We start from the raw sequence: 15,361 nt of genomic DNA on the forward strand, positions 1-15,361 counted from the left end.
AAAATCAGTTGGTTTAGCTAAAATCTGTCTTATAATGGTCCAGTAAAAGAAGTAAAATCATAGGGTAGGCTACAGAGGATGACTGTATCTTCTGTAATTAAGATGAAGGCTGCTGAAGAAAAAGAAAATACTTTCAAACTCCCTGAGTGATGACTACAGAGGTACATAAGTATGGCAGAAGATTGAGGGTCTAAGCTAGAGATATGTGTCTTGTATGCATGGAGTCATGTTAGTGAATCAGAGTAGCAGGATGTTCAAGATCAGGATTTTCACAGAACCCTGTGCAAATTGGAGAGAGGATTAAGTGGTGCACTGAAGTTTGGACACGCTTGAAAGGGTAGTTACAGAAATAGGCAGAGAGCTAGGAAAGAGCAGAAGTAAACAAAGATTTCAAGACTGTTATGGTTGACTGTTGGGGAGGATGAGAACATTTTTAGTTCTGATTTTTGGCCAGGAAGGGGCCATTGAAAACTTTGGAAGTGATTTTAAAATGGCTGTCAGCTGACAGCCTGGGTAAAAAGGAACTAACTGTAAAAATTATGTATGATGAGTTTAAAGATTAAACAAATCACATTTAAAGAAGCAAATAACATAGATTTAACTAGAGAAAAAGTGTGTATGTTTACGAGTGTTCTAAAAAGGAAGTGCAAACAGATCCAGACATAAGATTTTTTGGTTTCAATGAAAGAGCAAGACTCTTCAGTTATGGAGAAAAGAGGAAACTTGAACACCTTCTAAACATATTTTGGTAGAAATAGATCAGATTTTTTTGAAGGGCTAGATGAAAGTTCAAAAAGTAAATAAAAAAGTTCAATAATGATTCTGAAATGATCACTTGCTTTCTAAAGTGCATTATTTCATAACTCTGAATTCTGGACCTTACTTTCTTACATGTAAGTATTAGGTTTAAGATGTGGAGAAAAAAAGAGGCTGATTTGTTATTTTTTCATTTTAGTGTATTTAATTAGTGAAATTTAAGATATAGTGTTTCAGGAAATTTTTTTCATTATGATTAATTGCTCATATTTGTTTGCAGAAATTTCAAGACATCGAAGAAATGCACCTTCTTCGGATGAAAGAGATTATACAGTCATTGTCAAATACCATAAAAGAAATTCATTTACAAATAGGAGAGGTATTTTTATACTGTATTTGGATCATGCTTTTATGTTTTTTGTTTTTTAAATGGAATATTTCTTACTTTGTGAAATTCAACATAATGTCAAATTTCCTTGGCTTCGTGTTGCATTTTTAAGTTCAGTGTTTACAAAAGTTTACCAAATAAGACTGGATAAATTTTGTCTTCAAGAAAAAAATGTTAGGACAATTTGAAGAATTCAAAAGTTGAAGAATTTTTAGTGTTTCTAAATTCTGCTTCCTGGATATGAATTTAGCACTCATTGCACACAGATTTAGGATACTGCTTTTTTAATTAGAACTAGAAATTGTATCACTCTGAGAAGTTTCCAAACATTTCATACTATTGGATTTTAGGAGCAAAAGATATTTAGTAACAGAAGATTTCATAATATCTTTTGTTTAGAAATAAGTTGATTTATTTAATAATCTTTATAAGCAGTCCCTTTTTTTCTTTTTTTTTTTGAAGTGTCATTTTATTTGCTTACACTTTAGTATTGAGGTTTTCTGCTAATAAATGATCATCACAAGGGTGATGCTGTTTATTTCTAAAGTATATACACATCCTGCCTTGTTGCAAAAACCTATTAACAGCATGTTGTTAGACCAAAACAACATGTTGCTAGACCAAAACTATTACAAACAGTAAGGCTTTTTACTCAAGCAGGTGGGAGTTGTGATAATACAGTAGTAACAGTTCACACCCTAAACTGGTGCTGGCAGAAGAAAACTGCCTGTCTTCCTGACATTATAGTGGGATATGTTGCCAACAAATTTAAAAAATTTATATATACAAGTTGTTTAACATGGAAGAAATCGAAGTAAAACCTAGATCTGTCATTTCATTTTTTGTCTGTAGTGTACCCACTCTTGCTAATACTACAAAAAGGAGAAGGTTTTTCTAGATAAAATACCTGTTGATTTTTCTGAGACCTGTAAAGTATTTTAGGGGAAGGTTTTTGAATTTTAACTACTGCAAAATCTACTTCTTAAAAATAATCACTTTTTCTTTTGAAGGTGCATGAAGAGTTTATTAATAACATGACAAATACTACAGTTGAGAGTTTAATACTGAAATTTGCTGAGTCAAAAGGAACTGGCAAGGAAAGACCTGGTAAGAAATTAAAACTAACAGAATAGGAAATGTTAGCTTTAAAACTGGAAATTTCCATTCCTAATGAAATGTCAAACCCATATTTGTTGATGTGCTGTATTTTTAACATATGTTCAAATTGCTAATATTTGTTAACTTTGATATTAAATAGTTTGTAGAAATTGGTGATGCAGAATTCAATATGTGCATGTAGTATTTGTGTTCATGATGCTTGGTAGTTTATTGGTCTGTACTACTAAACTGTGCAGTTTCCTAGAACATCAGGGAAATTAAACAAGAAGCTGTAGTTCCTTGTACAAACTGTGTTGTCTGCCATGTGTTTTTGTACAAACTGTGATTCTGCATAAATTGTAGTTCAGAATTTCATTGAATATAAACATATTAAGAGCAGATGTCTATAAAGCTGCTTATTGAACTATTGGAACAGTTTTATCAGTTCGTTCAGCTTACCAAATTATCAGTTTAATAGATACACAATATTTATTTTTATAAAATGTATTTTAATATACAATAATGTGTATTGCTTCTTTAGTAAGAAGCAATTGAATAGTACTTTTTGAAGGTACTGTTGATTTGGTGCGGTGAGACTTTGCTGGACTGGCATAAAAAGGCATTCTCACAGTACCGCCTATATGCTTTAATATTGGCATGAATATACAGTCACTAGGTGTGTAATATAGGAATTAGTAGTACTGTTTCCTTCAGTGCTAGGGGTCCTCACAAGCATCTCTGTCTTCTAGTAGAAGCACACAAAGATGTTTTTTGTTTTCCTAGAGCAAGAATGTACATACCAGAGTAGATAATGAAAATTTATAATGAATTGTTAAATATTATTAGGTATCTTGCAATGTGTGTGTGAGGTGTTTTTAACATAACATTGTTTCATATTCTTTCTGTGATCCTGTAATGCTGATATCCAAGTGGGCTGAGGTAAGATTACATGTGGAACGATTTTTGAAAGTTTCCTGTGTATTTATGAAGTTCTCAGTAACGATCAAAAAAGAAAATGTGTGAACTTCAGGGTATCAAGTTCAGTTGGTCTATAACAGGACATGTGACAGCTTGGTGGTTAGACCTCTTGGGTTAGCTGTTGCCAAGATGTCATGGCAAGGGATCTCCATCTTACATTTAAGATTCTAACTGCCTGGGTTACAAAGACCCTTGCTAATTTGTCCTAGAACATTGCACACTTCAAGTCATGCTATCTAGCATGGGTTTTGCCATACAACATCGTAATTTTTAGAGAAATAATACTTCACTTTTTAATTTAATGGAGAAATTACACACGTTTATACTTACTTGCTGCTTTACAGTTCTTCAAATCCCATCTGTGCTCTCTGAGGACAAATAGAAACTTCTCCAAAGTTCTAAGAAAGTTAAGTAAAGTATTTTAAGGAACAATAGCACATTTAGTGTGTAAATGTATGCACCTTGAATTTTCTTTTACAGTATTAAATTCTTTCATTGATATGAGCTTTATCAAGCAGTCATAGTGCAGGGAGAAAGCATAGTCAAATTCAGCAGCAGAAGAATATAAATTCACAAGAAGTTTTGAAGTGTTAAAGACTAGCAACACAGACTTCAAATGACATAATTATGCTTACTGCTTCTAATATATTTGTTTTATTAACTTAGCACCATAAAACTTTGGTAATTCGAAAGATTTAGAAGGCAAAGTGAGGTATCGGTCTTCTGAGAATGAAAAGGAAACAATCGCTGTTAAGGACTGCTTTTTCTTGATTAAACTTCCACTTTTTTGCATCTGAGAGCTGTTCACGATGCAATGAAAAGACAATTCACAGAACAAATGTTGAAAGTCTGTAGAATGTATTTATTAATTAGGTTGAAGGAGGAGATAGCTCCTCATAAAAATCTAAATATTCACTGTAAAAAATTATACTGACTTGGCTTACAAAATAAATTCAAAAAAACTGTCTTCTGGATATCACTGTTGGTTGTAATTTAAATCTGTTTAAAGGCAATATTTTTTAATTCCCCAGGACTATGTAAGCCTTTTTTCATCATTTTCATATTATTTGTGGGTTACTATGATAAGTGAGATGGTGGGTGCTTTCAGACAAAATAAAGGCAATGCATAACAAAGTATTTTAGTTTATTTCAGTATATTCTATCTATTTATAGTTATTCACAGCAGAGTTTACTTGCTTTAATTTATATTTGTAAAAATAAGAATGAATCTGAAATGAAGAACTGATGAGAACTACAAACCATTTACAGTAAAGTTAATTGCGTTTCTGAAGTATATCTGTACCGTGATGTCTGTTTTACCAAATTATATGGGCTCCCTCTGGTGGCTAATTTCTGTCACCTGGAGTCAGAATGTACAGGGGTATCTAGAATTCAAGTCTTTCTTCTACAAATAACAGGTTTTCTTTCAAACAGTAATGCTTAGTGAGAGTTTTTTAATTCACTCAGGAACTTCTTTACAATGGCTCTTTTGCACTGCAACCTAAATAACTTATCTAGTCAGCTTTTTAACCTGATTCTCACTGAATTTGTTTTAATTTTTTCTTTATTAAATCAGTTTACAATTTAGAGGTTTTTAAGGACACAATATTTGAAGAAGTAATATTTTTTCTTTTCTGACTTCCATTCAGTAGAAAAAAACCCAAAAGATCAAACTACTTACATCCAAAGTTGCAAATATTTAGTTTTAACTGAAGTTAGTGTAAAACACCAAAAAACAAAGCTATCAGGACCAGTAAGGCTTCAGATCAGAATTTAATGTGTTCCCTAAACTGCCTCTAACACCCAGAGGAGCCAGGATGAGGTCAAGGAATTGGGCCCATGTGATTCTAATGAGGTTTAACAAGACCAAGTGCAAGGTGCTGCACCTGGTTCAGAGCAGCCCGGGTACCAGCACAGGCTGGGGATGCACAGATCACAGCAGCCCTGCCCAGAAGGACTTGGGGGTGCTGCTGGCTGAGAGGCTGGACCTGACCCTGCCATGGGCACTCACAGCCCAGAGAGCCACACGAGTCCTGGGCTGCATCCAGAGCAGTGTGGGCAGCAGGGCAGGGAGGGGATTCTGCCCCTCTGCTCTGCTCTGCTGAGACCCCAGCTGCAGTGCTGCATCAGCTCTGGGGTCCCAGCACAGGAAGGATGTGGAACTGTTGGGGTGGTCCAGAAGAGAGACACCAGGTTTATTAAAACACCTCTCCAATGAAGACAGGCTGAGGGAGTTAAGGCTGTATAGCTTGGAGAACAGTATGTTCCAGGAACAGCTGATTGTGGCCTTCCAGTACTTAAAATAGCCTTATAGGAAAGATGAGGACCAGAAATTAGAGCCTGCAGTGATATGGCAAGGAGTAACATTTTTAAAGTAAAAGAGGGTAAATTCAGACTAGATATAAGTAAGGCATTTTTTATGATGAGGGTGATGAAACACTAGAACAGATTGCTCAAAGTAGTAATTTTTCCATCCATGGAACCATTCATTGTCGTGTTTGACAGGACTCTGAGCAACCTGATGTTGTCAAAGATGTCTCTGCTAATTGCAGGGTGATTGGACTAGATGATCTGTAAAGATCCCTTCCAACCCAAAACATTCTGGGATTCTATGATATGTTCCTGGTGTTAGGTTTAATAGCAGATTTGTTACCATCAGTTGGAAGATGCTTTAGTCACTCATATGGTCCTGCAATGTTCATCAAAACCTAACCACTTCTGATTGATTGGTTTCCTGTTTGTTGTAGTCTGTTGCTTCATATTCCTTGGAAAATTATTTTATTGTATGGCAGAGAATATCTGCTTTTCTTCCAGAGTTTATTTAAATCAATAATGGAAGTGATACCAGAGTAATTTTCTTCAAGATTAATGAGATACCAATGAGCTCTAGCTCTAGATACTTCATCTATTAATCTGTTAAAAAATTAGTTTGTTCTAGTATGCAATATTGATGCACAAGACATAGAAGCTCTAAGAAGTTTAAGCTCATGTTCTTTTTAGTTTTTATATTACCGAAATTTTCAGGTTAATATCAAATGTCTTTTAAGAGGTTAGTGAATGTCTGTATATCTGTAGTTGATAATGAGTGATTTTTAGTTACTGAATTACCATGTCCACTTCTCGTATATGGGGAACTAAATGTGTGTGTTTGTTCATGTATTAGTTTTTGCCCACTACACGGTTTACTTAGAAGGTTCCATCCAGCTTACCCTTGAACACTTTCAGAGATAAGGCATCCACAGCCTCTCTGGGCAACCCATTCCTGCACCCTCATAGTAAAGAATTTCAGCACCTTCACAGTAAAGAATTTCATTCTAGTATTTAATCTAAACCTGTCCTCCTGTTAAGGTCATTCCCTCCTTCCTGTCACTACATGTGAAAAGGCTCTCTCCAACTTTTCGTGTAGGCCCACTGTAAGTACTGGAAGGTGCTCTAAGGATTCAGTTTGCTTTCTGGATTGTGAGTGCCCATGGCTGGGTCACAGTAAGCTGCTTGTCCATGAACACCACCACATGTTTCTTTCAGAAGGCTGAAACCTTCTCCACCCATTCTCTGCCCAGCCTATATTTGTGCTTGGGCTTGCCCTGACCCAGAATCCTGCAGTTGGCCTTTTTGAATTTCCAGAGGTTTGCACAGGCCCATCTCTTGGGCCTATTATAGGTCCCTCTGGATGGCATTACTTCTCTCTAGTGGTTCCACCATACCACACAGCTTGGTGTCATTGGTAAATTTGCTGCAGGTGCTCCCAACTGTCCGTATCACTGACAGAGATGTAAACAGTATCTGTCCTCATACTGTCCCTGTGGGAGCACCACTTGTCACTGCTTTCCACTTGGACATGGAGTTTTTGATGGCAGCTCCTATAGTGGAACCATCCAGCCAATTCCTTATATACCAAGCAGCCCGTCTGTCAATTATGTGTCTCTCCAGTTTACAGACCAAGATATGCAAAACAGTGTCAAATGCTTTGCAGCAGTCCAGGTAGATGACATCAGTTGCTCTTCCCTTACTCACCTGTGATGTAATCCCATTGTAGAAGGCCTTTGTCTTCATTAATTTGTTATGGTATCATTGTTGGTAGTTTGTTTGTCTATTTTTTTCCTTTTTTCTTAAAAAATATTGAAGATGAAATTAAGACTTTTGCCGTAATGCAGATTGAAAAATGGAAAGCCATAATCTTGTTGGCTCCCTTTGTTCTGCAATAAAACAGTGATGTGCAAATGACAATTACTACATATGTTGTGCTGTTATTTACTGTCAGTGAGAGAGCCATTGGGTCATTTTCAGCTGTAGTAATTTTTTTTTAAAGTATTGGGTTTGTGCTAGCTGAATCCATGTTTCAGATTCTGAGAGCCTGTAGAAATACTTCTTGGCCCTTTTCATTATCTATTCAATAAATCTGAGCTTTTTACAGGGCCTGAAAGAGGTTTGCATTTTTAAAAGTATTGAAAATTTGGGCCTGTAATTCATCTACTCTTTGGATTATATGATAACAGTAGTTTACAATGTTTATTACCAACAGTTCCTGTTGGTCAACCATCACTGGCTCTTGCACATATTGTAAAGTATTTGACTTTTGTTTATCTTGTCATTTTAGTTACCAGAAATATAGTATGAATATTTTTATTAAAATGTCAGTTCCACAGATAACAAGATTAAGAAAGGACAGATGTATTACTCTCATTCAGTTTCTTCTCTCTACCAGTTGCAAAAATTGACAATTTGGTCAGTAATCCATAATGCTGATTTTAAAAAAAGTTTGGTTTTTGATTTTTGGAGCTGTTGAAGAGCTGTTTCACTTTATTCCATGCAGAAGAAATAGTCTCAAGGCTCCTAGTAAACTCCAGTCATGGAACAGAGTAAGGTTGTGCATGTCAAGTGGAGACATAATTTCAAAATGACAAAAAAATTCCTGAATTACTTTCCGGAAATGGTATAAAGTAGACTAAGTTGATACAATTTGCAGTGAGTTAGGGCTGCTATAATGTCAGGATCACTACTTTTTCACAAGGTAGCAAATACTAGAAAAAAATATCCTGGCATCTTACTTAGTGTGCTGGTGATCCTTTCCTGTTCTGAGAGAACACATTTGGGAGCTCTGCCTGTTAGCAGAGATCATGAGGCATTAAATCTTAAAGTTAATAAACATCTAAACCCTAAATTTTACCTAGCCTTTAATTCAACTGATTTCTGATTCTGTGAACTCAACTGAATTATTGCTTATTTGGTTAGAATAACGTTTCATGTGGCTGTCTGTTGGCGGTGGCATTAGTAAAAAGTTTGGTGTGAGTTTATCACATACATTTAGGCCTTTTGTAATTGCCTGTTGTGAGCACTTTTGTCCTAAATGTCCATGAAAAGTACGGCTTATGTATTTTTTCCAAAACAAACACAAGAGTGTAGTGTGAGCTGCACCACATCTGAAAGGTAGTCCTGGTAGTGTTAAAGCACAGTTGTGCTCGCTTCACGTTAATAATTCTGTTAAGTAAGTGTGTTGTGTTAAATGGCATGTTTTGTATCTAATGAAGAAATGTACCAAATGAACAAGATAAGGCAGTGGGGAAAAAAAGAGGGTTAAGAATAAATGTATTACTCCTAGAAATTTTTAGAAACAAGTGAATCCTTTCCCAGGCTTTAACAGGCAAAACAAGGGCCACTGAATATTGAAGTTTGCTTTGATTAAAACTTACTAGCATTTTATGTGGTTAAATAATGAACTCTGTTTTGAAAGAAAGACTTTAAACAGTACTGGGTGTGGCTTTTTTTTTTTTTCCATGGGTTTGTTTGATAACATAGTAGTTTACAGCACATATAAAAATACTGTTCTAGGACACTAAACAAGTTACAAAGTAGATGTAAATAAACACTGAAAATGGTTAATACTGACTTTTGAACAGCTCTGCAGGACATCTTTGAGCTTCTTTTCCCCAGGGAAGGGTAACAAAGCAAGTATTTATTTTATGTTCTTATAAATTATTTTCTTTGTATTTTCTTTAAATACCGTGAATACCTTAGTGCTGCTGACGCTTGTGGTTAAATGCACAAATAGCTTGGAATGTCACAATTTCTCAAAGACTGTGCCCACATATAGTTCTACACAGACGACTGACTGAGGAATGAGCTTAGTTTATCAACACTGACAGTGTCCAAGGGATTCAGCAAAGTATTCTTTGTAAAGGGGAGCAGACTACTCCTGTATTTCAGAAGTTAATTAAAGAAATTAAGTGTAAATATTTTTGAGGATTTTATGAGAAGCTGGGCTTGAGGCAGATAGAAAAGTCTTTAAGAGTCTTATGATGTAGAACTGATTTCGAGGAGGATATACAAGCTGGAAAGCTGTACCAACAAATGTCTCTTAACTGCTGTCCTAGATGTCTGTTTTATTTTGCCTGCAAAAATTTGGTCCTTTCAACAAACTGCCGTAGCTTCTGTGGGCTTCTAGTCTGAAGATCTGCCAGCATAGGTTTTTAATGATTACTTATATCTAAGTTGTAAACTTGTTTTAGAATGCAATTTATTGATTTTAGTGGTCTGGAGAGTTATAAAGGAGCAAGTTTTGTTGAAAGAAATATTTGAATGCAAGTGGGAGAATCATAGCATTGATAAAAATATCTTGGACAACATCAGTAATACAACATCAGACATAACAGGGCAAGAGCTAGATTGTGAATGATCTGGAACATGAAGTAGGAGAAAGTACTGTTGGGTGCACTCAATTTTATTTGCTTACAGGCAAACAATTCAGTTACAGTCTGACATTTAAAAGAGATTTTTGGGATTGCAGGAGCAAAGCAACATCCATTTCAGTAACTTAAATAGGAGGAATATATTAAGTAGGTGATAGTCATCACAAAATGCAGTGGGATGTATGCTGGATTCTACTATGAACAGAAAAATTGAATAGCTTTAAAACAACTGAAAACAGAAAAAACACACTGAAATGTGTTTTATGCTGATAAAGCAAATAAGACATGTACTTTACTTAAATAAAAACATAACTTTATATATAATTAATATGTAGGAATGATTTGATATTTTGAACTTATTTATTTGGGGTATATTTTTCTTTTAAGATAGGAAATTTTCTTTGTTTTCTAATGGGAAAAAGATCTTTTGGTCTGAAAGTTCTGGATGCTATAAAATGTATTACGCTATTTTGCTCCATAGGGTCACATTAAACATCTTAACTTTTGAGGATTTCATGGCTTAAGTTCAGTACTTCAGTAAGGAACCATACAAGGTTCTTTATTTCAGGGTTCTTCATTTCAGGGAGAATGTGTGTGTTCTAAAAAAAGATGTGATTCTTTGAAACTGTCTTTGAATATGTGGTCTATAACTTGACATATTTACAGTGTCTAGTGTTCCAGAATCTTAGCTGAATCTTCTTAAAAGTAAAAGTGTCTGTGCATTTCTTTCATCACTGCATACTTGCGTGGTCTGTTTTCAGCAGGTGCATCATGCACCATGTAGACTGGTGGAGCCTTTTGTTACAGATACTTATATTTATAGACTAGAGTTGTGCTGGTTTTAGTACTTTTTCCACACCTCTCCTTCAATTTTCGCTAGACTGCTACTTTCTACACAATTTGATGGAAAAGGAAAGTGTAGAAATGAGGAGGTTGCCAGAGGAAGAAGAAACTTCCAAACTACTACTAATTTAGAGTCAGCAGACAGCTGACTATGTATTTGTACGTATTTTGTTTGTTGGCCTGCCACTTAACTTATAAATACTTAAAATCAGCCATACTTCACGTCCTGTTGTTTGTGCAGTCAGAGAGAAAACATGGAGTGAAGCTGAAGCAAAAGCAGGAGTAGAAAAAGATGAGAAAAGGGGTTGTAATGCTCTGCAGATTGGTGTATTAGCTGACATTATTTTGCTGCTCATAGACCTCACAGTTTCATAGATCATAGCTTTTGTTGATCATAGCAGTGTTTGTTGTCACACTCAGGTGTTGCAGACTAGACAGATCATTGCCTTTGGTACATGTTTTCTGTTTCTTTTGAAAACTCTTGTGTTATCACAACAATTAAAAATACTTTTTTACTGATGTTTGCTACCTTTTTGTTTTAGAGGAAAAAATATGGTCTTCCCTTCTGATGATAAACATCTTAATTGATAATTATTATTTTAAGGCTACTCAGATTATGATCCTTTTCTGCTTTATTTTTGGTCTGTAAGCCAAAACAAAAGACACTAGAAATAGTGTCTTTTGAGTACTTGCTGTATTCACATAGTTTGTAGCCAGAGGACCAGAAAAGCCTGGGGTGGATAATGTTGCCTTTGATCTGGTGAACTGAGTGCAGGGCTGGAAGCCTAATATCCGAATCAGAGTAAAAATTCTGCATCTGAAAAAATTCTTTCCAAGGAAGTGCTATATGGTTCTACTGACAATTGTCATTATTTGTGGTGCCAGTATCACCTCTACCTTTCCTTTTCTTTCCCTTAATTGAATACTATTACTATCCTATAATTTCCTTTTTTTAATTTTTTTTTTTTTTAGAGGAAGATTTGATGAGGTATTCAACATCTCTAGAGGCTATGTATCAGCTAGGCTGATATATCATTCTGAGTATATAACAACGAGTAGTCAGAAATTCAGTGATTGGTGTGGTGGAACGGTATTTATCAAATTAGATTAAAGGATAATGTTTTGCCAGTACTATTTCAGTGTTTTCCCTCAGACTGACCTGTTAGCAGGCCAGTTTTATTTTTTTTGTCCCTTATGCTCTTTTCGGCAAAGAAGAGCTGACCAAATCCGTAAATTAAGATTTGCTTGTAGCAGTTTGGTACTAGCATGATAACTGTATCACATATATGAAATTTAGCTCAAAGAAAACAGCTGCTTATCTTTACTCTGCATATTCCTCCATATAAGAAATGCTTTTATTTGTTTTTTTCCTTCTTTTTTTAAAATGTAGAATAAAAGTTCCTTTTCTAGGAAAAAAACCCATTCTTATTGTTTATAAAATCATTTCTCATGTATGGACAGGCAATAAAAAAGGGAAGTTAGTGTTAGAAACACTGATGTTGACAGAATGTGTTCAGGCTTCCTGGCTTCTGAATTTGAAAGCTTGAATTTTTTTGCTAAACATGTCACAGGATCAGATGATGGCAAGAAAAAGATTGCTTATATGTTTGTGTACATACAAAGTTGACCTTTGTGATGCAGCTTGACATCTAAACACGAAAAGCAGTCATTTGTTTTGACAGCAGAATTAATTGAGGCTAAAACAGTCGAAATTCCACTTGTATCAAGCTGTTCATTAGGAACAGCTTGATACAACATTAGGAACTTTAGTGCTGTCAGAAAAATAACCTGTTCTGCTATGATTAAATAGCAGAATGATGGTCGGTCCACTGAATTTGAGAGAGAGGTTGAATAAACTTTCTACTGCGGAAACAATTCAGAAGTGACACGCTGCAAGGGGGGTCAGAATGTGCATTGATATCCAGCTGAGCTGTCAACTGGCACTGAGCCAGGCACGCAAAGCTTTGCCATTTCAAGCAGCATGTGAAGCATATGCAGTTTAAAAAAATTGTCCTCTTTTCATGCATGATTTACACTCAGAGACAAACTTTTGTTTTTCTTGAAAACAAGAATATGGTTTGTTATTGCATTTGTAACTACAGGTACAGATTTATGGAGTATTTTTAGAAGATTTTGCCTGAAACAGATATATTAATGTTTATGTGTGTGCATGCATGTGTGTAAACTGAATCCTCAGGCTACAGGGAAAGGCAGTTTTGGGAGGTGTTCTGAGGGTCTGAGTGTTTCTAGTTACTGAGAATTATGTGAAGTTAATACCAGTGTAATGTTTCTTTCTGTCATGCATGCCCCCCTTAAGATGGAAAGGACACAGTTTTCAAAAGCAGATGCAAATGTAAAGCAGTTCTTATTTGAATTGTTGACTTCTTGGTTTGTTTAACTTTTTAGCTCTGTGGGATTTTCCAATTCATTGATATACTTACTGGGGGCACTTTTTCAGGGTATGACATAATGTTATGTTTTCATTACTAGTCGTATTGGTTGGCTTTTGCATTTGACTTGTTTATTTAAGAATCCAAACAGTAAATTTTTTTTTCTCTCAATTGAGAAAGTGGGAGTTATTTTTGACATTAGCAAAACATTCTCCCAATGTCTCCCTCACAGAGGTTTTATATAAAAGTTATACAGACAGGCTAGAAAACTTGTATCTAGGATTTTGTGGAGAGAGGTTTTGTCTTGTTTTTTGGTTTTTTTTTTAAGTAGCAGGTATAAGATAGTGGTTATAAAGATAGTTTCTGTAGTTGCCTTGAATATACTCTGAAAGTACTATTCCCATAGATGTGAGCTAAATACGTAGGCGATTCTGTAAGATAACATACAGTGCAATTACATCTTCTTCATTTGTCTATCAATAAGAACATTATCTCCTTATTGCTAGCTGTATGCTCTAACTTTAGGGGCATGAAAGCTCACATGCTCACATGCTCACATGCCACTTGTAACAAGAAAAACATTTCATATAGTTACTGAACAGTCCAGGAGATGCATCCTTACTCACTGTTGCCTAATTTATGCAAGTGCCACTTCTTAAATTATGAAATTATGAATTCCGTAAATTATGAAATTAACTAAAATAAAAATTACACTTGATTTTATTATTGTATAATTTATATTTATACAAATTACTTTTTTCTGTTCCAGCAAACAAAAGCTGCTTTATTTTCAAGAGCCTAAGAACTGACCCAGTCCTGGTGTATTCGCTTTAGTCTCTTGTCAATTAGCAGCTGTCTGCCTCCATGTGTTTGTGAAACCATACTCCATTTGCTTTCTCTTCTTGTCCTTATTCTGTCCCCACTGGTAGAATACTGTGAGCATTCAAAAACTCAGTGCAGCTTGCAGTGATGCTTGCTAGGAATTTGCATGTACAGTTAGAGGAGCTTACTGTTTTTTAATGTCTGCTTCCTTTGTATAATACTACTATTTCTCATTAGCATCCGGATAGCAAGGTATATATACTTAAGTGACTGAAATCCCACTAGATACTCATGTCTCTTTCTATTACAAAGTCTAACCTTGATTTATGCACTGTATTTATTGATTTTTTTCTATTCTGTGTGTCTACAGTATCAAATACATGCAAGTCTATATAGAGGTATTTGAGGTGTTAAGGCCAGTATTACCAAAGTAAGGATTAATATAGCAGCAGGGAGAGCAGACTTCTGAAAATTGTCGTCTCCTTGCAACAGAACATTAAATCAGAGACCTTAGCAAGGATGGGCCTGGAGCTCAGCTATAACATTTTATTTACTCTGAAAAAAGTCTTAAAATGTGTTTTTCTTTTTTACAGTACTGCTGTAGTTTTAGAATTTGGTTTTGTGTTCATATGAATGCTTGAGAATGGGCTTCCTTTTCAATTTACATTATTGTCTTGTTATGAGAAAAAGACCAAAGGAAATTTTAGTGCTTTGATTGCAGTACTGCGAAATAGCTGTGTTATCAGTATTATCACCTGCACTGCACTATGGCACCATTTAGATGGTTCTTTCAGTGCCTTAGGCTATCAGGTGGCATGGACTCTAGAGACTGCTTCAAGGAATGACTTCAGTCCCCAACATCAACATTACTTCTTAAATGTGAAGCAACCAATTTTCTTTCTTTTAATGCTGCCATGGACAGTGAATCTGTTTACTTGCATAAAAAAATTTTAGCCAGTGTAATCATCCAGATTTTGAGCTGAAGTCCTTGTTGTCCTTAAGCCTTTGTCTACAGTACAATTATTGGGCACAAGTTCTGTTCTGAAAACTTTTTGCCTCCTAGAGGTAATGCATCCACCTTAAAAACTTCATGTAGTTGTTACAGGAGTTATTGAGATACCAGAACATCAGTTTGCATGCTTTGACTTCTGTCATCTGTCTGGCAATCTCCATTAATGCCAATCCCACTGGTAGTTCTTGACTATATCAACTTCTGACTTCTTGACTTCTGATTAAGGAATTGGAAAGATATGCATTATGGTGTCACAGACAAGAAAGCTTTCTGAGTTGGGATTTTTTTTAGAGATTTGGGGAATTTTTTTTCAATGCTAGTGCAGCTGCTTTTGTTTCCATGTTCTACACAGGCAGTGGGCAGCGCTGGAAAACTTCTAAAGAAACTG

At 35.4% G+C, this 15,361-nt stretch overlaps 1 protein-coding gene across 3 annotated transcripts in view; it reads left to right on the forward strand.

The window, feature by feature from the left end:
• Window positions 1-15,361, forward strand: part of FCHO2 (FCH and mu domain containing endocytic adaptor 2) — an 83,281-nt gene that overhangs the window by 21,875 nt on the left and 46,045 nt on the right. For all 3 annotated transcript variants that reach the window (XM_050986492.1, XM_050986493.1, XM_050986494.1), the window contains exons 7-8: window positions 1,037-1,135; window positions 2,155-2,251. In XM_050986492.1, coding sequence (XP_050842449.1) covers window positions 1,037-1,135; window positions 2,155-2,251 — 196 coding nt within the window. The remainder of the gene's footprint in view (window positions 1-1,036; window positions 1,136-2,154; window positions 2,252-15,361) is intronic.

This window comes from Serinus canaria, chromosome Z (genome assembly GCF_022539315.1).
Source record: "Serinus canaria isolate serCan28SL12 chromosome Z, serCan2020, whole genome shotgun sequence".
In the NCBI taxonomy this organism is placed as follows: domain Eukaryota; kingdom Metazoa; phylum Chordata; class Aves; order Passeriformes; family Fringillidae; genus Serinus; species Serinus canaria.